This window comes from Rhinolophus ferrumequinum, chromosome 6 (assembly GCF_004115265.2).
Source record: "Rhinolophus ferrumequinum isolate MPI-CBG mRhiFer1 chromosome 6, mRhiFer1_v1.p, whole genome shotgun sequence".
In the NCBI taxonomy this organism is placed as follows: domain Eukaryota; kingdom Metazoa; phylum Chordata; class Mammalia; order Chiroptera; family Rhinolophidae; genus Rhinolophus; species Rhinolophus ferrumequinum.
The window spans coordinates 23154160-23178704 of NC_046289.1; the positions used below are offsets into that span (position 1 = coordinate 23154160).

Below are 24545 nucleotides of genomic sequence, written 5' to 3' on the forward strand. Positions count from 1 at the left end.
AGGAATGAGCCTAATTGGGGGATCACTGCATAATTTATATACGTAGATGTCAACTACGCTGTACACCTGAAACTAATTTAAAATAATATTGAATGCCAACTGTAGCTGAAAAAAAATAACTGAAAAAAGAAAATGAATATTCAAAGAGGTTCCATAATTTGCCAGTGTCACACAGCGTCAGGCAGAGTTGCAATACAAAACTTCCTTCTAAGCCCAAGCCTGTGTTCTTTATATAATTAAACCTGCTACCCAATGAAACAACTTTTTCCTTTGGGAAATGTTTAAACATCTCATGCACTGAATACATTAAAAAAAAAAAAAATTAAAAAAGAAACATGGTTCAGGGTCCTTTTAAAATCAGAGCCACGTGAAAGATAAATTGGGGTTCAATCTAGATTTCCACACACTTAAATTCCGTTAACCCATATAAGCAACCTTATTAACACACAGCATGATGCCATTCCCCACAAGGGTGTTTTTATGAGTGACGAGGTACATGTGTACGAGGTGTGATCAAACAATATGGTAAATGTTTAAATAAAAAAATTTATTACAGTAAAAGACACATTGCCATTAATCCCCCTCAAAATACTCCCCCTCACTTTGAATACACTTGCCACTTTCTGAAGTAGTTCTGGAAGTCGTCTTTCCTGAGTGTTTTTAGTTGTACTGTTGTGGCTGCCTTGATATCCTGAATCATTTTGACTTTGGGGAAACACCAAAAGTCGCATGGTGCCAGATCCGGTGAATAAGGTGGATGAGGACACACTGTAATGCTTTTATTTGACAGAAATTGCTGTACCAGAAGCTGTGTGTGACACGGAGCATTGTCATGATGGAGGACGATTTAGGGGACACTTTAAAACACACTTTCTCTCAACCGTAGCTCACACCTGACTAACGGTACCAAACAAGTTGAAACTTGTCACACACTGTTATTAAGGTTTGCCACTTCCCATATTGAAGATCCCTGCCTTTCCGTTGGATGGCACGTGGCGGCGGATGGCACATGGCAGCAGCATTCACCACATTTTGTGATCACAACGGAAAGACTCCATGTCACACATTGCTCGCTTCTAGTATAGCAATTTCTGTCAAATAAAAACATTATGGTGTGCCCTCATCCACCTTATCCACTGGATCTGACACTGTGTGACTTCTGACTCTTTCCCAAAGTCAAAATGATTCAGGACATCGAGGCAGCCACGACAGTGCAACTAAAAACACTCAGGAAAGAGGACTTCCAGAACTGCTTCAGAAAATGGCAAGAACGATGGGATAAGTGTGTTCAAAGCGAGGGGGAGTATTTTGAGGGAGACTTATGGCAATGTGTCTTTTACTCTAATACAATTTTTTTAGTTTAAATATTCACTGTATTCTTTTATCACACCTCATGTATCTACACATCTGTATATATATTTGCAATGGTCTTACTAAAGACTAATCTGAAACTAAGATTTACAGAGTACCACAGTTGAGGAAAACTTAAGCTGCATAGATAAATATAAGGAAATGCTAGCGTATAAAGGGTCATTTGAGTCCATACAGAATTTACGGGCACTAAAATGTGCTAAAAATGCAGGATGCCTAGATTCCATTCCATACAAAAACATGCCACACACTCCTGGAACTGTTGTGGCTTGACACCGTGTCTCAGGCACAGCCACCAACAAGGAGGCCACCACAGAAGCTTCGTCTCCCAGGACCATGTCCTTGTGAGGGATTAGGCACAACATTAGGAAGTGACTACACACTTATTTCCCACCTCTAGTGTGTAGTGTGGGCATTAAACACCACAAAGATGGTGCAATGACGGCATGCTTGCACGCTCCAATACACCTTTCTCATCCTATGAATACCCTTTCTTTCTCTCTCTTTGGTGTCACTTAGACGTTTGCTTATACCTGCAGTGAATAATCTGGGCAAAATGATGTACCAACAGGGGCTCCAGGATTCCACATGTAAGGGACTAGGTTAGAGTGAAGGCGCTCTGCAGGAAAGTCACCTTTGGATGTGTGGAGGAGGCTGAGAGGCAGTCCTGGGACTCAGTCTGTGGATGCCCCAGAAAGAAGCGAGGAGAACAAGGCGGCTGCCAGGGCACTGAAACACTGAAGTTGAACAACAGTTTGTTTAATCACGGAAAACAAGCTGCCGGCCACGTAGGAACGCCAGGCAGCTCCTAGACAAACGCCAGGCTAAGCAGTACTGTGCATACAAAGCATGCTCATTTGATAGTAGTTTCGAAATCCCCAAATCCAAGCCCTGGGCTTCTTTTGAAAAGGCCAGCTCAGGATTAAGGAGGTAGCCTTACCTCTTTAGGAACAAAATAGTCCCATTAATTTTGGGGAAAAATCAATCATGAAAAGGTTTACGGATGTAAAAGGCTAAGCTTCGGTGTCTAAGAATTTAGGGAACAGGATCATAGCTGGTCAAGTCTAGACTTCCTTAGAGCTCCCGCCCCAGTCACAGGGTTTGTCCTCAAACCTGTGATTATGCTGGTGGTATATACTACCCTTGACACTCTTGGATTACCTCAGACCTTTGGGGGAAAGAGGTTAGGGAAATGCAGGAAGCAGCAGCAACTGAAATTAGGATAGCGTACAGTGATTGATTTCTAAGTAAGAAGAGTAATAACAGCTGATAGATACATTGTGCTCGCCATGCCACACGCACTATCCTAAGTGTCTCTCTCTCTCTCTCTCTCTCTCTCTCTCTCTCTCTCTCTCTCTCTCTTGCCCCCCTTCCCCTCTTACCCTCCCTCCCTATTTTGAAATTGAGGAAATTGGCGTTTAAGTAGCTTTCCCAAGGTCATATAGGAGTAAGTGATAAAGCTGTACTTCAAACTCAGGTCGTCTGTACTAGAGTCTGTATCTTAACCTTTAGGCTAAATGCTTAGGCTTTTATCCAAACTAGAAGGAAGGAAACTAATACATCACGAGCACCTACTATGTGCCGGGCAGCATGCCAAATGATTTTTTCACAGGTTATTGCATTTAATGCCTCACAACCACCCCTAAAGTTGGCATCATTATTTCTGGCTTGATTTTTCCAGATGAGAAAACACCTGTCATTTGCCCAGGCTCACTCAGCTTTTTTCTAATGGCAAAACAGAGATTCAAACCTACGACTGTCTGACTCCATATCCCTTGAACAGAGTAAATGCCACAGAAGTCACTGCCCTCCAAGACTTGACAATTCCTCCAGTTTTATACGCTCAACTCTATCATTCAAGCACGTCCCCTGTTGAAAGACGCAATGGTGAGAGGTGTCTCCAGCCCTACTCTGTTTTTGTTTACTGCTTAGTTACACCCTGTGGCATTTCTTGTTCTTATGTAATGCTTAGTTTGGGGTTTTCTGCATGTAGGGTGTGGTCTCCCCAATTAGCTTGTTAGCACCTTACAGGGACATTGACTAACATTTCCTTGTGTGACATCTCCCCACACTGTGCCCAGCACAATGCCAAGAACAAAGATGGCACTGGGGAAATGTCTTCTGAATAAAGAGATGACTCTCAGAAGCGCAAACCTAACTCAGTATTTCCAGTCTCCTCTACAGCACACAAGCTGGGCCCAGGAACAGTCTGCTGCACTGCAAGAGTTTACCATCCAAGGAAAGCAGATGCAAGGTGAAATGACACGGGGAGGACCTCAGATTTGGAGTTCCCCAAGATCACACATGGAGGCCACTGGAGTAGAGGCTGATCAACTCCCCACCGCAAACCTGCACTCAATGTTTATTGAAGATATAAAGCACTGAGATGAAGCACCATACTGAAAAGTAAGGGAGGAGACAACACAGAGAGCTCACGTCACCAAGCTTATAAGCTATCTAATATATCTTGATCCTGACCTACAGCCTGGGTGCTGGGTTTCCTCCTCATCTTTGGGGGGGTGCAAGGTAGCTGAAGAGCAGAGGTACCCTAGGCTGTGAACAGAGAAGATGCTACATTTAGGGAAGGGGTCTGAGTTCTACAGGGAATGTTTTTGATTAAGGATGAAAAGGAATACTGACCAAGGGCTTTATGTATTTTTTAGCTGATTCTCATACTTGTGCCTATTTTCAATCATCAACTCAGGAGGCCCCTGGGGCATACACTCATCCTTTTCAGGGTCAGGGTTCTTCCCCTTGAACTTGTCCTCATGGTGACATCTGTAAAGAGTCAGTCTAGGTCTACATTAGAGCAGATGTGAATCCTCCTCTGCCTCCCCTTTCACGGAGAGCCCAAATCACTGCTGGCTCCATCACTTAAAGGTCCCTCTGCCGGGGTGCTGGTGGCCGTGACCATGGGCATGCAGCACTTCCCCAATGAGGGGGTGTCTTTCAAACCACGGGGCCAGCCAAGGTGGCAGAGTGCAGACCTCATTTTCTCCATGTTTTTCATATTTGAAGCAGGCAACATGCAAAGCTCCCTTCAAATGCTTTGGCACTTCCCACCAACTCTGTCCCAGACACAAGGACACAGCAGCCAACAGAAGGACCCCACTGTCCTATGTGCTGTTGCCCTGATCCACTTCACCACTCCCTGCCTTTTGATAGATGGGTGGTAAGACAGCCCAAAGCAGAAGATGTCATACGCTGTCACTTCCACAAGTAATTCATGTGACAATGTTTCTACTTTTACCCCGGTTTCTTCTAAGTCTGGCTGGACTTTCTTGGTAACGGTACTCCCCTTCCGGTTTTTAGACATCAACTCAAACCCCACGATTACTCATGGGCAGGCTGTGGAAGAGTTGTTCCCTAATGGGCTGCCATGAGCCAGACCCAGTTCCTCTTACTTTAGGATGTGCCTCCAGAAACAGGCAGGGTGAGCCTCATGTAGCTTTTTCTTAAGATGCCAACTTCATAAGTTAACTAACCCTGCCTCATGATCCCAGACAGAAATGTGGAAAGAAAAAGAAATCTAAATCTGGCACCAGGAAAACTATTAGTCACCTATATCTAACACCAGCCCAAGAAAGCAGCACCATCAGATGACCCTGCCATTTAGGGAGTTACTTAGGGACCTACTTACACAAAAATATCTCCCAATATCCTGCCCTGAAGCAACCTCCCCTACTCCTTAGCCTGATATTTCTACCATCAGTCACTCCATAAGAGACTGCCTTACCATCTAATCTCTTTTCCCTTAAACATGAACTCAGGGACATTTTCTTCCCCATTTACTGTTGCATTCTCAGAGCTCAGCATGTTGACTGGCATAGAATAGATGCTCAATAAATATTTGTTCAATAAACAAATAAAGGCTGTGGTGCATTGTCTCAAAGAAACCATAGTTCCCAACAACTGACTGTAAAGGTAAGAGTGCTGAGCCCTATAAATGGGGGGGGTGCCTACTAATTCAAGGTTGTGCTTCATGAGAGAGACAGGCCAAGGGGATGAGATCCGTCATTCACCGACTCTCATTTGTCACATTACCTGCTGTCAACTGGGGAGACACCGAGAGGCTGCCAGAAATACAATCCAGGACAAGTAGTTCAAGGGGAGATAAAGACTGGATGGCCAGGGGCCTGTGTGGGTTATTTGAAAAAAACAGAGATCTGGCCCAGGGTAGGGACACCCTAGTAAAGGTCATGGATTTTTATGGAGTAGCATGAGAATTCAGGGCTCGCCATTCCTGGGGCAGGTAACAGGGTATCCTCTCTTCCCTAAGAAGAGATAGAGGAACTCTGGGAAATGAAAACACAACATCTGCACAAGGAGTGGCCAGACCCTACCAGTCCCCATTTGCTGCCATTGATCACTGTCACCTCTGTGGTAAGGCCAGGACCACCAGGACCTTAGGAGAACATTTCTCACTCCTGAGCCCTGTCTCCTGATGGTGGGGAATCAGTTCTGTGCTATGCCACCACCTCCATTTTCCTACACGAAGAGAGGAGTCATCCTGGGCACATATAGACTGAAAAGCTCCTTTGTGCCAACACTTGGCAAAGGCCCTTCTTGGAATCAAAAAGAATCAGAATGTTCTGCAGGACTCATGGAGCCACAGCATGGCTCAGCTCAAAAGGATCAAATCAGCAAGGACACTCTGGAACCCAGAAGCTCTGGGAGAGGCTCTTTTAGCCAGAATCACCAGAGCTTATTCTGAAACAAAGAGCTGATTGTAAAAGAAAGAATGCAGAGCCCTATAAACGGAGGGTGTGGTCCCTCATCCAAGTGCAATCCAAGGTTGCACTTCAGGAAATAGGACATGATTTGTGTACAGGGAAGCTCTTTTATTTTCGGGGTGCTATGGGGCGAGTCCAGAGTATTTTTTTTTTAAGTGCACTTAAAAACCAGTATTTGCACAACATTTCAGTTTTCAAGGCATGGTACATCCAGCATATAATCTGATCCTCAAAATCAATGAGTTAATAGCAGAATGCCCAAAGTAAGATGAGGCAATAGAGTCTGAAGAGGGGTATGCCATCCTCTCCATTCCATACTGAGTTTAAGCAACTTGCTGAAATCACAGAATTCATCGGTGGTGACATACACATCGGGACTTCTGATGTTCCCATTGCTAGCCCTGCTCTCTTCCCACAGAACCTTGCTCAGCCACAAGGCACCAAGCAGCCATGTCCCAGAAAGACATGGTCTGAGACTCGGGATGATGCAAAGTCTGAGGGGAATGTAGCTGAAAAGGGGGCTGTGTAATAAATCTGACCGAAGTAACCTCACAGAGTGATCTGATCATAAAATTCCTAACTGGGCAAGTCTAAAATGGCTTATCTTTGCCTTAAGCAAGCCCTGTCCATTGTGCATCTAGGTTCACACACCTTTGAAATGCCAGAGTAAACCTCTTTTTCAGACACCTCTGAGGCATCACCAACCTCAAGGGAGCACATAATCTTGTAAACTATCCTGTAATCTAACAATAGAGATTTCCCCAACTTGCTTTCTCCCACCTTCATGTAATCTTCTTTCCTTTGCCTCTTTAATTCCAAATGTATAAAAGGAACTGCAGAACTGTCATTCTCTGGAGCTTTTGAGATCTTGCTTCCCGTCACGTTGTCAGTTTGGCTCAAATAAACTCTTATAAACATTCTCTACAGGTTTGGACATTCTTACATCAACAGGATCATTTGCAAAGGGGTTGGTTATATACCTGAGGAATGTGTTTGGGTCATCATTAAATAGATTAAATATTTACTCTGCACCTCTTATCAAAGTTCTTTCTGAGCAGTGAGTCTGAAGACAGCCCAGTGAGAGGAAAGAATGTCAGTGTTTCTATCAAGTCCCTAAACAAACCAGCCAATGATCCAGGCTCTGAGAACACAACCTCCTTCCCCCGCACAGTAGCCTTCTGAGAACCAAATGTTAGCGAGGATTGTCCTTACTCTGCAGATAAAGCAAGGGGTTGTTGAGATGCCTGTCCCAAGGCCAAACAGCAGGCCAAAGGCCAATAGTGTCTCTTGGTGACCAGGACAGTGGCACTTGAGACTCAGGAGGCTGGTGAGGGCCTAGAGAAGAAGTGGCTCCAGAGAACCAGAGCCCTGATCTGGCCAGGCCCCACCCCCAGCTCAGCCAGCCCCAAAGAGGAAGGGGCTCGACCACCTGCAGCTCACCCTGAGAACAGGCTTCAAAGGCTTTGGGAAGTGACCCGACAGGTGGAGGGAATTTTCTCAGGGCAACCAGTTACCCATAAAACATAAAAGGTGAGAAAAATTAGTAAGAAGTTTGGATCGAGCTGCATTCTCCCCCTCCCTTCACCCCCACCCCAGTAAGATCATGATGACATGCTATTAAATGGCAATCACAGAAAATGCTCTGGAATTTTCCTTCAGCAATGAGAAGATAATGCCCCAAAGATAAAGTGTAAAACCGGAACTCCAGTCATTCATCTTTCCATCCAAATGTTCTCAGTCCCTACTGTGTGCCAGGCATGACCTCTTCTCGCTTATGTACTAGGACAGAGCTGACCTCTACCTAGAAGGGTGGTGACCTGGCCTCAACCTAACTCACCAGCAGAGAGTGGACAGGTGGGTCTGCTTAAGTTCCCAGTGTATGACAGTGAAGAGGAGGGTCAGTCAGCAAAAATTTTCAGGGATAGCAGCCGATATTAAAGAAAGCTGGAATTTAGAGGTACCAGAACCAAGGCTTTGGTACCTGAGCTTGGTGGGGAGGAGGAAGAAGATAAATGTGGATTTAGTAAATATTTGTGGAGGGCTTTTTTGGTGCTAAGAGTTTTCACCCACAGACTCCCTCATTTAATTCTGGTGACGCCCTGTGAGGCCAGCTTTCTTGTTACAGAGAAGCTGATGCCCAAAGAGGGCAGGTGTCCTGCTGGATGCCCCAAACACAGCGGCCAGTAGACATGGGTCCAGGTTCCATGGCTTCCACACTGGAGTTCTCAGACTTCAGTGGGCATCAGAACCCCTGGTGGCGAGTCAAAACCACAGGTTCCTGAGCCCCACCCCGGAGAGACTAATTCCTTGGGTCTGCCCCAGTGCCCAGGAATCTACATTTTTAAGAAACACCCCCGGTGGTTCTGGTAGTGGAGGTTCATGGACAACAGTTAAAAACAACTGATCTCCACTGCCCTAAGGAGAGAAGTCAAGAGAGACTTCTCAGCAGATGCCTTTCCCAGGTGTTCTAGGCAGGGGTGGTGGGAGAGGGGTGCATGCTCCTGCCTGGATCTGCAGTGGATAAGAAATGGTAGTCTGAGTGAGCTCACTGAGTAGATCCACAAAGATAGATGTCCAGCACCAAACAGGAAGCCCAGGACAAAGGTCTGAGGAGGCACAGATTGCTGGAGAGGCAGCCACCACCCAAACAACCTGTTGGAATAGGCCCTACTTTGACATGATGACTCACGGCTGCTCACTTCCTACAGTTCTCAGAGTAGATGGACAGAACAAACAGCCTCGTGCACATACGTAGAGAGCTGCTCCAGAGCCACCAAAAGACACCCAGCTATGTGAACACAGTCTTTTTGGGCAGGAACCAGGAAATCCCAGGGAGAGGAAAAGGAAAAAGAAGAGAAAAAATAACCCCCAATCTTGCTCCACCTTCTGTGCCCCTCCCTTCAGGAGCCAGCAAGATTGTCCAATCAAAAGTGGTCTCCTGGAACTGAAAGGGGCTTGTGCTCACCTCCTCTCTAGAGAAGGAATCGGATGGGAGCCAAAGCAAACACTGCTCCATCGTGAGGTTCCGAGACACTGTCTAATCCCAAGAAGTTGGTAAACAAGTAAAATCCAGCCCTCCTCCCATCTCCCTCTTCTGCAAACACAGATGGTGCTGCTATCTGCCCTCATGCTGGGACAATGTCTCCCTCATCTTGAATTGTGTAGGGTGAGAGGCTGAGCTAACATTTTTGCACAGCGAAAAAAAAAAAGAAAAAAAAAAGAAGAAAGAAAGAAAGGAAGAAAGAAAGGAAAGAAAAAATAAAGAAAGGAAAAGAAAAAGATGTCTGTAATAGATCAGAAAGCAGAAGAGTCTGGGTGGGGTGCCAGAGCCTGCAGTTTGCCCTCCCACCTTTGAATGATTCAGCAAAGAAAAAGGTCCTTATTCCTGTAGAATCAAGGGAAGGGAGATGCTCCATTGGGTTAAGTTTGGGAATGGTGCTGGATACAAGTCAGGAAACAGAGGACAAAGAAAAAAGAAGAAACACTGGCTTTCACCTCAACCCTATGGTCCTTTACCCTCCCTGATGGGCCTCCCACCGTCATCCTGCAATCTATGCGGGGCTGATTGATGTTGGCAGTTGGGGGGGAGTTCAAGTCCAGGGAAGGACATCCTGTTAACAGCATTGCTGGGAAAAGATCCAGAACCAGGCAGGGAAAACAGCTGTGTGCACCTGATAAGCCTGGGTACCCCACTTCCTTCAGGAGAGTCTTAGGTTTGTGAGACTAAGGCCTGATGCGCAAAGGTGGAGGTTGGCGCTGTATCTCTGTCATCTCAGAGACCCCAAACAACAGGTCGCATTAAACACACACTGGGCAACTAACACCATCCCCCAGCACCTGCACAGCTTTCAGTTGAGTAGCTCTCAAGAGGGCCAATCCCCATCAGAACACTGCCTGGAACTCCCTGGAATGGCCCACCTTCCCCTATTCAGCCAACTGCCGGTCACTTCACTCATGAAGAATTGGCTATTACTATCACCACTTCGGGGGAGCTGTCCTGCCTGCCCCCCAAGGCACTCACACTGGGGTCATGCCTTCCCACATGCTGTGACCCCTTAATGCCCTGTGCACATATATCCTTAAGCCTGCCACATGGTGGTATTATAAGCAAGCGATTAAGTGTTGGTCATTCCTTCTAGATCAGGAGTCCCCTGTAGACAGGAGCCAACTAACTACCTTTATTGGTACTTTACATAGTACTGACAGCATCTGTTCTTCATTTACCATTTCTTTCTTATTTTTTTAATTTTTTTATTGGGGAATAGTGTGTTTTTCCAGGACCCATCAGTTCCAAGTCATTGTTTTCAGTCTAGTTGTGGAGGGCACAGCTCACAGGCCCATGTGGGACTCAAACCGGCGACCTGTGTGCTATGAGCACTGCGCTCTAACCAACTGAGCCAACTGGCCGTCCCCATTTACCATTTCTTAGCTGATAAACTCTGCTAGCTAAGTGCTCTCCACTTATTGTCTCATTTAATCCTCTCCTCTGCCTTTTGCAGTAGGCAATATTATCTCCATCTCACAAAAGAAGAAGCCAAAACTTAGAAAAAGTGAAGGGACTTGTCCAAGGGTACATAGCACAGCTGTTTTCTCAACAACCTTGGGCCTGGAATAGTTCAAGGCACACAGTAAGGACTGACTTAGTAGCTTTCTATTGAAAGAACAAGATTGTTAGGGAGACAATACAGGCATGATGCTCCCTCCTCCAGCCACTGAGCTCTCAGAACTGATTGCCACCTTACCTCCTTTCAGGAAATGGAAACCTGTTGATGAATTTGTCCATCCATTTGCAAGCACCTGTTATGCCCAGAACCCTGAGATTTAGGAGAAATGTATTAGTCAAGTTTCCAGCCCCCTGACAAGTTTCTCATTTAGTCCAAAGAGGAGGTAGAGGAGGAGGGGAAGAGGACAGAAGAGAGAAGGAAGAGGGGGAAACAAACCGCCAGAAAACAAAGGCCAGAATCCCAGTAAACTCAGCAAGTACAGACGAGTCCAGGGAATGGATTCCTCCAAGAACAGAGACTGAGGAGGTGATGGTAGGAGGTGAGCAGTACCCAGCCAGAAGGGAGTGTTTTATGTGGTGGTGGTAAAACATACATAGTTTTAACTGTACACACACTATTTTCACTGTACAGTTCAGGGGCATTAAGTACATTCACATTATTACGCAACCTTCACCACCATCCATCTCCAGAACGGTTTTCATCTTCCTAAACTGAAACATGGTACCCCTTTAATAATAACTCCCCTTTCTCTCCTCCCCCAGCCCCTGGCAACCACCATTCTACTTTTTGTTTGGATGAATTTGATTACTCTAGGTACCTGTGGTATAATAAAAATATATTTAAACTTTGTCCCAGTTCCTGTCACAGAATTCTAAAAATGTTTGGAATTTCCTGAGTGATAGAGGAGTGTCTTTTGTGATTCCTAAGGAGCCCCTTTCTATCACGTCAGAGTTTATGCTAATGAGGTGACTTAGAGTGGGGTCCCCAGATAGCCTCAGGATGGAGCTGGTCACCAGAAGACCTAGTGATTAGAGTTTGGGAACTTTCAACCCCACTTTCTTCCCACCTCCGAAGAGGAGAGGGGAACTGGAAATTAAGCTCTATGCAAACTCTTGAACAAGGAAATTTAGTGAGCTTTCAGGTTGGTGAACACATCACATCAAAGTGCTGGAGACCAGTGCGCCCCAATAGGGCACGAAAGTTGTGTCCCTTCTCCCGCACACCTTGCCCTTGTATCTGCTCCATTTGGCTGTTCCTGAATTGTGGCCTTTATAATAAACCAGTAAATGTTAAGTAAAATGTTTACCCGAGGTCTGTGAGCCAGAACTCTGGCAAATTATAGAACCAGAGTAGGGGTCGTGGGAATCCCCAGTTTATAGTCAGTCGGAAGTATGGGTGGCAAATGGTGTTCTAAGTGGAGGTGGTTTTGTGGAACTGAGCACTTAACTTGTGAGGTCCACACTGACTCTGAGGAGTTAGTGTTAGAATCGAACTGAACTGTAGGAACCCAGCAGGTGTTAGAGAATCGGAGAGTAAGTTGTCAGACAAAAAGACACCTCAGTCCCTCATATAAGTGCAATTACACAGTATTTGTCCTTCTGTGACTGGCTTATTTCACTCAGCATAATGTCTTCAAAGTTCATCCATGTGTAGCATGGGTCAGGATTTCCTTTCCTTTTAAGGCTAAATAACATTTCACTGTATGTATATATCACATTTTGTTTATCCATTCACCCATAGATGGACACTTGGGTTGCTTCCACTTTTTGGCTGTTATGAATACTGCTACTATAAACATGGGTGAACAAGTTCCTGCTTTCAATTCTTGCGGGTATACCTTCTGTACCTCCCGCTTAATTTTTCTGTGAACTGCTCTAAAAAATGCAAAAACCGAAAATATAATAAATGTTTTTTTAAAGGTGGTCCTTCTCCTATTGAATGGTCTTGGCACCCTTGTTGAAAATCATTTGACTTTGTATGTGAGGGTTTATTTCTGGACTCTATTCCATTGGTGTCTATGTTTGTCTTTATGCCAATACCACACTGTCATGATTACTGTAGCTTTGCTGTTTTGAAATCAAGAAGTGTGAGACCTCCAACTTTGTTGTTCCTTTCCCAGATTGTTTTGGTAATTCAGCGTCCCTTAAACTTCCACATAACTTTTAGGATGCATTTTTCTATTTCTGCAAAAAATGTCGTTGGAAGTTTGATAGGATTGCATTGAATCTGTAGACGGCTTTGGGTAGGATTGACATCGTAACAATATTAAGTCATCAATCCATGAACACGGGTTGTCTTTCTATCTATCTAGGTCTTCTTTAATTTCTTTCAGCAACATTTTCTAGTTCTCAGTGTACAAGTCTTTCAGCTGCTTGGTTAAATTTATTCCTAAGCATTTTTTTAATGCTATTGTAAATGGAATTGTTTTCTTAATTTCCTTTCTGGATTGTTCATTGTTAGTGTATAGAAATACAATTGGATTAAAACATTGTAAATTCGTCTAGAACTGGGGATTGGGAGGCACAGCGTGGGGGAGAGGGAAAGGCAATGGTGAGTAAAAAGGCCATGAAATTTCCTACCATTTTGAATGTGTTTTTTTTCTTGGTCGGGCATTTGCTTAGTTGCTGTAGATCTTGACTGATTTCCAGAGCTCTTATAAATAAGTTATTTTAGCCAATTTCTAGTTTATTTCATGTGTCTGTGGGGGAGGGAGAGTTCTGAGTGTCCTAGTCCACTAATTTGATAATGTCACCCTCCATTCACAAGGCTTAGTCCCCAAACAGTGTTTCTTCAAGGAGATGATGGAGGAACTAGATTGATCAGAGCTGAGACACAGGCCAGGAGAGAGGAAGAGACAGGAAGGGGAAGAGGACAGCGTCCTGGAATGCTACATCGAAGACTTAGACTCGACTCCACGTACGTCATAGGCACCTGCAACAATGCCTGGCAGAGCAACAAAGCCAAGACAGAAGTCAGGCGGGGCCAACCCCAGCCTCCTCCAGTGCACTGAGTTGAGGATCAAAGAGACAAAAGGATTAGGAGTATCTGCAATGGCTCCACCTCACATTCCATCAGGGTCTTCCCCTTCCCCAGCCCCCACTCGGCATTTCAAGTATGTTTTCAGAACCTAAGTGATTCAGAATGATGAGCCCCCCAGCCTCAGCCCAGCCCCTCCCCTCAATCTGAAGGGCAAGTTGCTGAGCTCTCAACTGCTCCCGCCTGGACACCAGACCCAGCACACAGCAAACCCGTAGTAAATCAGCCCTGACAAGAAGAGGAAGGTGCCTTCCCAAGGCGCGCTGGTCCTCTCATCTGGCGATTTCAGAAAGTCTGATCACTAGCCTCACCTGGGAAGCCAGTTGAAAATACAGGAGCCTGGGCCTCTCCCCTAAAGAAAAAGGTTAAGGAAGTCCACCTGAGGGCCCAGGCATCTGTATTGTTATCCAGCCCCATGGAAGAGGCAAATGATCACTATTTTCTGGGACCACCCATCTCGTTTCCTCCTTAGATTTGCTCGCCTCTGAGCTCCTCCCTGCGTCTTTGGTGACAGCTTTCCTGGGAAGGAGAAAGTAGAACTGACATTCACTTTCACATTGTCCTCCCAGGAAGTCTCAAATGTGGGACGGTTTTAGCTGATGCACTGTTTCAAAACATAAAATATAATAAACTTTTTAAAGTTTTGAATTAGCCATCAGCATTTAAAAAACAGATTTCATAAGCCAAACACAGAGAGCCAAATAGTATATGAATCCACTTATAGGAAGTAACTAGAATAGGCAAATTCATAAAGACAGAAAGTAGAAAGAGGTAACGAAGGACCGGAGGGAGGAGGAACGGAGGACTTGTTGTTGAATGAGTACAGAGTTGGTGGGGGTGATGGAAAAGTTTTGGGTACAGACAGATGGTGGTAACACTTATACAACCTTGTGAGCGTATGTAAGGTCATTGAATTGCACACTTACGAATGGTTAAAATGATAAATATTATGCTATGTATGTTTTACCACAATTTAAAAAAAAACAGATTTCACAGAAAAATCTGGATTTCTGATTTCTCTTTAAAGAAAAAAAAATGATATCTGACAACATTGGGTCATGCTTTGTATGTCACAGGTTGGCAGAAGCTGAAACAGCTGCAGTCTTTCGATGGGACATACACATTTGCTGTGACCCTACCACACTCCAATGTCACTTTTACTGTGTCACATTTATATGACCTGGCTGGCGCTCAGGAGCATTTGAGTGTGTGATCCTAGGTCCCTGGACCCCGATCTCTTTTCGGTCGCCATTAGCCTCATTCTGCTCTCTCAGTCCTGCCTATTCCTCTCTTCTAGTACCTAGGGGGAGGCCAGAAAGTGGTCAGCCATGAGAGTAGGCACTTTGTGTGCCTTCGCAATAATAACCAATGTAAGAGAACAAGGGTTTGCCTTCACCTCCCCAAACTTCACTCAGGTCTTAAAACACCTCTGACGTGAGAAGATCCAGAATGATAAGCTTAGTCTTGAAAACATCCCGATGGCCATGACTTTGGAAGACTAGGCTGACTACCTGCCTCATGCCCCTGTCCCCTGAGTCAGGATCAGAAACACTCAGCCACTCGAGGTGATACCATATGATCAGCCAGCCCAGCAAGCACAACCTCCTCGAGGCTGCAATCTCCTCGAGCCCATCTTTATCGGCTAGAAGCTGATTTCCCGTTGCGTAAAATGTGATGGCGTTCAGGACACGCTACCCCCAAATACAGCACCGTGGCATATTGAATATTTTACGCTGAAGGAGTTTGAGAAAATGGCAAAAGCAAGAAGGTCACTCTGACCTCCTCCCTGAAACAGGCCTTCAAACCCTCCTGGGAGAGGTGCCCTCCCTAGGCCTGAAGGAAGGGAACGGCCTCATCTCTGCAGACAAAGGAACGCTGCCAAGGAGAATCCAAGCACACAGGCCTTGCTCGGGTTCTCTTAGTTCACTACAATTCCCTCATACTCCTTAACCTGTCATATTTCTCCACGACTGTCCACTCTTCATCAAACCTGGCATCAAAGTACACAGGTCTTAACTGTTTCTTCATTTCCCTATGAAGGCTCCCGTGTCAAGTAACACTTACAGTAAATAAATTTGGATGATTTTCTGATAATATGACTTTATCTGATTTTTAGACCCAGACAGGGACGCTAAGAGGGTCAAGGAAAGCTTTTTCTCTCCTACAAATAGCGTCATTGCTACTGAACGCATCCCAGCTCTTGCTGGGAAAAGTGGTTCGTCTGTAAGTGTAAACTATGTGCCAATTTCTAAAGACTCAGTATGCAAAAAGAATGTAAAATAGCTTGTTAGGAATCTTATTATAGTGATTACATGTTGAAATAACTTTGGATATATTGGGTTAAATAAAATATAGTACTAAAACTAATCTCACCTGTTCTTTTTACTTTAATTTATATTTTATATATTTTTAATGTGGCTACTAGAAAATTGAGTTATATATGTGGCTTGCATTCCATTTCTGTTGGACAGTGTTATTTTCAATAGTCCAGTTAGCCATGGCTTCCACAGAACTAACTGATTCTGTAAGGTTACTGTATTTTCCTTATCTTGAAAGTAAATTGATTCTCTCTACGCTGTTACTGTGCTATGAGCTGCCAAAGGGTCTTTGAGGAAGTCCCTTCCTGTCCCTTCCTGTCTGGGTGCTGTAGGCTCATCCTTGGGGCTGGAGCTGACCTGAGGACCCCTTCCAGCTCCCACATCTGCCTCACCCTGCACCACCAAGCTATCATCAGACTCCAACACAAGGCTTTCTTCCAACCCTTGCACAGTAACAATGTGTCCACATCATTCAAACCATTCCCCCCACCCCACACAGATCATTTTCCCCTTGAAACAAAGAACAAGTGTTGCTAAAAAATGGCAGGCTGTTACCACCTGTGCAACTGGTCAGAGCGAAGAGGAAGAGCCTCAGCTGCAGTCTGCGTCCCTTCCCTGTCTCACCCCTGCTCAGGATTCACTGGTTTCTTCTTCCCAGAGACTGGAACCCACTTTCTTGTGCCCCTCCACGCTAAGCTCAAAGCTGCAGCATCAGCCCTGTGGGAAGACAACGCTAGTGCCGGGAACTTCAAAGCAGCAGACTAGCTAGGCTCTCAAATTCTGGAGAAAACTGCTGGACACTTGTTCACCAACAACTCTTAAGACAGAGGTTTGAATTTTGCCATTCAAACCTCAGAATCCTTCCTTTTTAAAAATATATATATGATTTAGCCACAGGAAGACTCAAGATTGGTCCGTTGGGCTTTGGAGGTGGAATTGGGTTCAAATCCCCCTTCTAACAGGGAGATTATAGCAACCTTATCCGGCTATAAGGCCCTGGATAAGGTTGCTCCATTTATATGGGTCTCAATTTCCTCACCTATAACAATGGGGACAATTCCACCTACCTCATAGCACCGACAAATTAAATAACAAATGAAAAAGTGCCTTGAACAGAATAGGTGTTTAATAGATATTTAGCTCCCCTTTCCTTCAATTTTTCCTATAGCAATTAGGCAAAGAATATACTAAAAACCTCATGGAGAACTGAAAATAAATCTTTTATACTCTGATCTGTTGTTTCCTGGTTTTTGTTTTTACCTGAATCTTGGTGCCTGGTACAATTTAAACATCTGGTACAAGAACTCTGCAAAGGCAGGGGTTACCTTTGCAGCCCTAGCAGAGTCTGGCAAAAAGGTAGGAGCCTGTGAAGGGGTTCCAAACAGGCCTCCTCAAAATTTACTACTTTGGTATATGGATTATTTCGAGCTGAAGGCAACTGAGATCCTGCAGGTTAAAGAGAAACTTCTGCCTCTCCCTTAACTACCTAGAAGAATTTAAATTGGGGGCCATGCCCATAATAAGAATTATTACCAAAAATAACCTTGATGACCTGTCTATAGAGCAGGGCAAACTTCCAAGTACTGAACATCTACTCTTCTTATTATGCTGCAAATGACCTTCCTTCCCCTCGGAAGCCCTAAGGCGTCCTGTCTTAGTCCTTGGCTTGGGATATTATATATGCCTCATTTTACTTTTCTGTCTCTGAACCTCTCATATATATGGGGTTCCCATATGTACACATGAAATTAAATTTGGTGATTTTCCCTTGTTCATCTACCTCCTGTTGATTTAATTATCTGACCAGCCTAAAGAATCTAGAAGAGTAGATTTTTTTCTTCCTCCCCCACATAGGGAAGTGCTTATTGAATGAATGAATGAATGAATGAATATTGGATTGACTACAAGCAGGGGTTGGTACATATATGAAGCACTAGGAGACAGAGCACACAGGGGTTTTTGCTAATCAATGTGAAGTTTGCAGGCCATGAAGACTTAGTCTATGGAATGACATTTGAAATCTGTGTAACAGTTTTGTGGAGCCTTTTTTATAAGCGGCAAAGCTCAAGGTGCTCTGTTAACATTTCTCCTCCATTCAGCCATTCTTTACTCAAAAAGAAAGGTTAAAACACACACTGAGAACCAAACATTCATCTCTACATGAGGAAGCATAAACAATTCAATGTTCTCATAATAATTTTTTTACCTGAGCACAGTGGGTTGAGCGGTAATAATCAAACTAAATAGATGGCTCCTTGATACAAACATATGCTGTCCGAGTGATTTTAAATATAAAATTCTTAGATTTCCTGGCTTTGGTGAGGATTAGGGGTGGGGAATGAATAACTATTCTTATTCAATTTTAAAGATAAACTTGTATCCGGTGTTAAGTTCCCTCACACACGGGTCTAAAAACCTAATCTAAAAACCTAATCGTTCATGGTTTATGGTTAACAAAACAAGTGTTGGATTCTCTGATCACACCAGGCAACCTGAGGGCTTCTCCCAGTTCTCCTACCCTCCTCAAAAAAATGGTTTAGGATTGCAGTGACCTTGTCTGTATCCTGGTCTGCTGCAAATAGGGAGAGTATCCCTCTGGACACCCGAAAGGTCCTGCCCTTCACCCTCATCCCCACCCACAACCCCGCTCCCCAGCTTTACCCTCCTGTAAAGGAAAAATACAGTAGTGTCAAACCCACCAGCAGGGCTGCAATGTGGATGTTAAAATCCACAGTCACATCACTTTGGAGGATAGGGGGTTGGTAAATGTCACCCTCAACATCTAGCTTTTAGTTGCCCTGAACAAAAGAGCCATCTTCTTTCATCCCCAGACCTCAAATCAATTCAGTCTTCAGAGCATTCAAATCAACAGGTGAAAGTAAACAAGGTAAAGGATTTTATGTTGCCTGTTTGTGTGCTAAAGAGGATCTCTCTGTGTGCACTGATTGCTTACACTGTTTGTTAATCAACGGGCAGGACTTACTGCCATGGGAAAATTTAGCTCAAGTTAACTTCCTGGTAGTGAAGATGAACCAAATAAAAATTTGCCTTTGGAAAAATTTTAGAAATTCCTGACCCAAAGGAGAAATTTCTAAATGAAAGGTTAAATTTCCTAAATGCAATGAACAGGTCAGATAAAACAGACTTATAAGAACTAAAGGTTACTGGTCATTTTTAAACACGTAGCCACAAACGAGGGTGCTTGGGAAGCAGTGAGATCTGGAAGCAGTGGTCCAGATAAAAAAGGACTTCACATATAATTTGCTTCAAGTATTTAGAGAAGACAATCAGATTCATAACATGCCCAACTTTCTGGGTCATAAGCACATTGAGATGCAAAGAATTTGAGGTGCTCCCTCCAAAGAGAGGGACAGAGAAGGGATTAAGAGATGAGCTTTCCAGGCCTTTCCTAGGTTCCTAGTCTTTGGAAATTCAGAGCGAGATTTCTACTCCATCCTGCTAGACTTGGCTCTAAACCCCGGGGAAGGAGGTTGGCCCAAGGCATTGTTCCCACTGTCCTGGCTTTAGCTGTGTATAAAAGAAGGTAAGAACAGTGCCAAACCCGACTGAGGGCACCACTCTGAAACCCTATGTCGTACAGTAGATACTGCATTCTAGGAAAGCTGATTGGTCCCGCTAAACACACCTGCCAAATTCTGACGTTACCAGAATAGTCTGACACCTTGGAGCTGCTTGCTCCCTGAGAAAAAATAGCTTTTCTGAAGTCAAAGGTGGACTGCCAGGTTTAAGAATGAAATAATAACATCGTATGTTTTAGAAACATGCTTTCTGCTGGGGGAGGAGAAACTGGGGGTGAAAGAAAAGGTGCCCCCCCCTTTTGTTTCCCTGCACTTACCCAGTCACCCAGTCAGAATCAGTCAGTCAGTCACACCCAGCCACAAAGTCACCCCGTCACAAACACAACACGGTGGAAGTCAGAAAATTAGTCTCCCACCCCGTTAAGGACAGCTGGATACAATCTAAAACATTCAGTCCCACAACGTGATGCCCGTTCCTCTGAACACCCACCAACTCCTCTACCCACCTGATTGCCAAAGACAGCTATGGAACAGGCCGTTGAAACCTCATTGGCCCCGAACCAGACAGAAGCGATGCGGGACGGCATGCCCAGGATGAAGACCTGGGCCACAGAACAGATGACCTGGCCCAGGATGGTGACAGGGAAGAGATGTGGCTTTAGGCTGCCCAACTTCACCCAGGCCCCCAGGCAGTTGAGAGCGGAGCCCGTGAGGGCGATGGTGCGCAGGCCAAATTTTTCCAGCAGCCAGGCCACCGGCAGCAGGAGAGGAATGTACGTCAGCATGTAGCACATGGACAGCCAGTCGATGGCAAAGGCACTGACCCCGTAGAAGTTCATGAAGATGTTATTGATGGAGCCATACTGGATCCACTGGAAGGCGTTGCACATGGAGTAGCAGCTGAACACCAGGACCACTGCCCAGCGGCGCTTGCTCACCTTGATCACACTGAGGTCCTCTGTGCCGGGTATACTGGGATGGGCCAAGCCGCTGGGTTGGGCCAACGTACTGGGGTGGGCCGAACTGCTGGGGTACGCAGAGACGCTGGGGTGGATCGAGACGCTGGGGTGGGCGGAGATGCTGGGGTCCGCCGGGAGCGCAGACTCCGGCTCAGGGATGCCATCGCGCTCCTCCAGGTTGGGATCTTCATTCACCATGACCACGGCCTGTCCTGGAGCTCTGGACAGCTGCTGAGGGCTCCGGCAGTCTTAAGGGACCGTAGCCTCGGCTGGTCCTTAAAGCTGACCGGACACTTGCCCGGGTCTGCTCCAGAAGAAATGGAGACTCGAGCCTGTGTAAAAGCCGCGAGTGGGCCTCCCAACGCTCACCTCCAAGCTTCTGTTCCCACTTTTCCGTGGGGCCCGCTGTCCCCCAAGCTGGCAGCACACGCCTCAGCCCGGTCCTGGCCGCCGATGGCTTGAGTCCTCCCAAGGCGTTCTGGCCACGTTCAGTCCCTCCGTCCCGGTAAGAGTTCGCTTCTTGCGCAGCCACTTCGCGGGACTCGGTTCACTCCCGGGCGGGCTTGGGGCCTCGCCCCCTAGGGCGCACGTGACCGCCCCGCCCCCGTCCCGCCCGGCTTCCCCCCCACCCCCACCCAGTCCTCCCTCCCTCCCGCCCTCTCCAGCTGGGCTGGCCCGGCAGCCCAGTTGTTTCGCCACAGTTTGCGGGGTACATTCCTCCCCCACGCCCTGGGCGCCATGGAAACCGCCCGGTTAACCCCCACCCCTTGCACTGCCCCTCAAATTCATTTGCCCCCCTTCCTTGGGGACCACACGAGAAAATCCCGTCCGCCCTTCCGAGGTAACTCTCCAAATAGAGTCTCCTCGCGCGGACAGCAGCTCCTGAGAGCGTGCACCGATGCCCGGCACCTCCAGAGTGCTCTGGGGGAATCAAAGAGGAATTCCCGACTTTTTGCCCCTGGCTGGCCTCCCAAGCCCTTGCTGAATTCTTGGTATAAAGAGAGATTTGTAGGTTTCGCGGTCTGGTTGAGCTCCTGTGGTAAAAGGGAGTTGCCGAAGATGCACTTTGCCGGTAGCTTCCGGGGCGGATGTAGTCTTTTCTGGGGGAACTCAGATTTGAACCTATTAAGTAGGGCTATTCTGTCCTGATGGATTTCGGACGGCCTCCTGGGCGAAGACCTGAGGGTGAAGGGGAGAGGGGAGTTCGGAGATACTTAAGAGCTTTGCGGCAGTTGTGTGGTGAAATGCACAGCACCCACCTAGCCCTAGGCTGCCACCTGCTGGTCCCAGCCCATTCCACAGGGTAAGCCCTCAGCTCGTGGCCTCCAGAAAGTCAGGCGTGCAGGGCAGAAGTGCCTTTTCCCTCTGATCCATTCCAGCCAACATTCTCCCTGGTTTCAAACACCAGTTTAGCTACTCGTGTGTAACCTAAGTTAAGGTACTCCAGCTCTCTGTGCTGCGGTTTCTTTGTATGTAAAATAGGGGTGATGAAATAATAATACCCACCTCACAGTGTTGTTTGGGGGTAATGAATGAGTTAAAACATGAAAGCACTTTGAAAATTCCTGGCAGATAGTAAGCATTCCATGAGTGTTGGCTGTCCTAACAATTGAAAAGTTAACCTTTGTTGTATTGTGCTAAGCATGTTTAGTGCATTATCTCATTTAAGCATCACAAGAGTTCTGTGATGTGGCTACTATTGCTTGCCTGCATTTTACAGATCAGAAACTGAGGCTCATAGACGTGAAGTAACTTCTTACTTACGGGCCCAATTGGCCTGAAGCGCCATACTTCTCACACACGTCTGTATTCATTCAAGCTACAGCCTGGCTGCTCAAGGGCATCCTGGAGACGACAGTATGGGCATCCTCCTGGAGCTTCTTACAAGGACAGAAGCCCAGGCCAACCTGATCTTCTGAACCAAAGATGGCATTTTAAAAGATCTCCAGGTGATTTGTTTGAGGGCCACGGCTTTCCTTTTTTCCCCTTCTTTTTTTTTTTTTTTTTTTTTTTTGAATCTTCAAACCAAAAACGAAGAATTTAAAGTTCTGGGGCAGTGGCTCTCAAGTTGGGTTGTGCAATAAAATCACATGGGGAACTCTTAACGTTCCCAATGCCTCGGCCACACCCCAAATCAGGATGTCTGGGAGTAGAGGCTGGTATCTGCATGTGTAACTCTATCTCCCCAGGTGATCTCAACATGCAGCCAAGTTTAAATACCTCTAGCGAGGTCAAAACCACTGGTTCCCAAGAGGGGGAACACTGCGTGGAGGCATCCGCTTTTTGGTAGGAACTGTGGATTGTAATGAACTGTAATGGAATATAGTTGGAAGAGAGAACTCATACCCATCTAAGAATTTTTACACTAATTTAACAACCCCTATTCTCAAAGTTCCAACAGTGTTTCCCCCCATTCTCCGGGGAGCACGGAAACTCCATTCTCTTGGAAAGCCTTCTGAGACCTCTCACAGCTTCTTTTCCCTAGGTCGTCATGGTCCTCTCCCAACACTTTCCAGAATATATTCTTAACTTGATTTTATAGATAGGGAAACTGAGGCCCAGAAAGTCTGAGTATTATCAGAGTTCCGCAGCTAATTATCTTCAGAACAAGCAATTATAAGACAGGTTTCCTGAGTTCCCTTCCGTGCAGCCTCTCCCATGTGCTCCTCTGGGAGCCACTGATTTAAGTTAAGCCACTGATATTTTTTTATGCCTGACTATTTGATTATTTAATCTATGTCTAACTTGATTTTTTTAAATACTAAAATTTAAAAATGGAATCAAATTGAATGGAGATTGACCTGCTTCACCGAGGCCCACAGGTGATGTCTAGGGGTGTGTGATCGATTCCATCCTGGATTTTATGTTGGTGCTAAAATGGAAACCCAAGACTCTAATCTGGAACCTCAGGAATGCTTCTTTAGTTGAGCTGTGTCCTCCAAAGTTGTGCCAGGCTGTCACCTCAGAAAATTCGGTGTGTTGTCAGAGGCTCTATTACTCACACCCTAGTCTTGCTTGACCCTTTTCTGCCCTTCTTTCTGCTTCTAGTGACTTTCACTCTTGTACATTCTGTGGGGGTCATATCCCTTCCACATTCAACTTCAGTCCCATCACCCAAAGACCATGCCAAGGTCTGCCTCACCTTGGGGATTCTTTCTGTCACAGAATAGCACTGCCAGCTCCCTTAAACCTTAAACCTTAACATAAAACATAAACCTTGAGAACCACTCAGAATCCTCCCTTCCTTCACTCTCGGTGTCCCCTGGATGCTGATCTCCTTACCACCTTCCGTCCCTTCCCTTCCCTTTGACACCAGCTTCAGACTCTCATGGCTTCTCACCTTGATCCGTAATCCCTTCCTCATTGGCCGTATGCCTTCAGTTCACATCATGCTGCTTTACAGGGCTTTTCAATTCTCTTCAGGCCTCTCCCCTGCCTTGACTCCTCCAGTGGCTGCCACTGGCTTGCACTGGCATGCTTCAGATTAGCACACAAGGCTTTTGTGATGTCGCTCTGGCCACATGTCCTACCACTGCCTATTCCCACCTTTCACTCCAGACAGGTGAAACCACCTGCAGCTCCCGAGAAGCACTATGAACACATCATGTCTTGCGTGTGCCATCCTTCACAATACAGGACAAGCATCACCTCCTCCAGGAAGCCCGCCCCAGTGCCTTAAGTACCTGCACGTACACCTCTGTGGTAGCTCCCATCACACTATATCATAAATGTTTGCTGACTTCTTTTAAGTCTTTCACTTACCATGACTTCCCTGAGGTTAGGAATCATATCCTTTCACACTCAAACCCCAACATCTACTCCATGTCTGACCCACAGAAGGGAAATGAAAGAATGATTAAATTGACTGCTGGGATGCAATTCCTAGAGGAGTTCCACTTCCAGAAGACCTCAAAATGAATGGAAACATGTCCACTTACCATGTTCTGAATGCTCATGTCTCCTTTGTTTCCCTTCTTCTTTTCTGAGGTGCCTTCTCCTCACCACATCTCCTGGAGCCCACAGGGCAATCCTATGCTGAGAGGGATACTGGATTCCTGCCCTTTCAGGGTTCTCTGGGTTCAGA

The 24545-nt window shown here is 45.9% G+C and overlaps 1 protein-coding gene across 1 annotated transcript in view; it reads right to left on the minus strand.

The window, feature by feature from the left end:
- The window catches only part of FLVCR2 (FLVCR heme transporter 2), a 52731-nt gene extending 31707 nt beyond the window's left edge, over positions 1-21024 (minus strand). The window contains exon 1 of the mRNA XM_033109402.1: positions 20009-21024. Within this exon, the coding sequence (XP_032965293.1) occupies positions 20009-20659 (651 nt within the window). The 5' untranslated portion in view covers positions 20660-21024. The remainder of the gene's footprint in view (positions 1-20008) is intronic.
- Positions 21025-24545: the final 3521 nt, after the last annotated feature.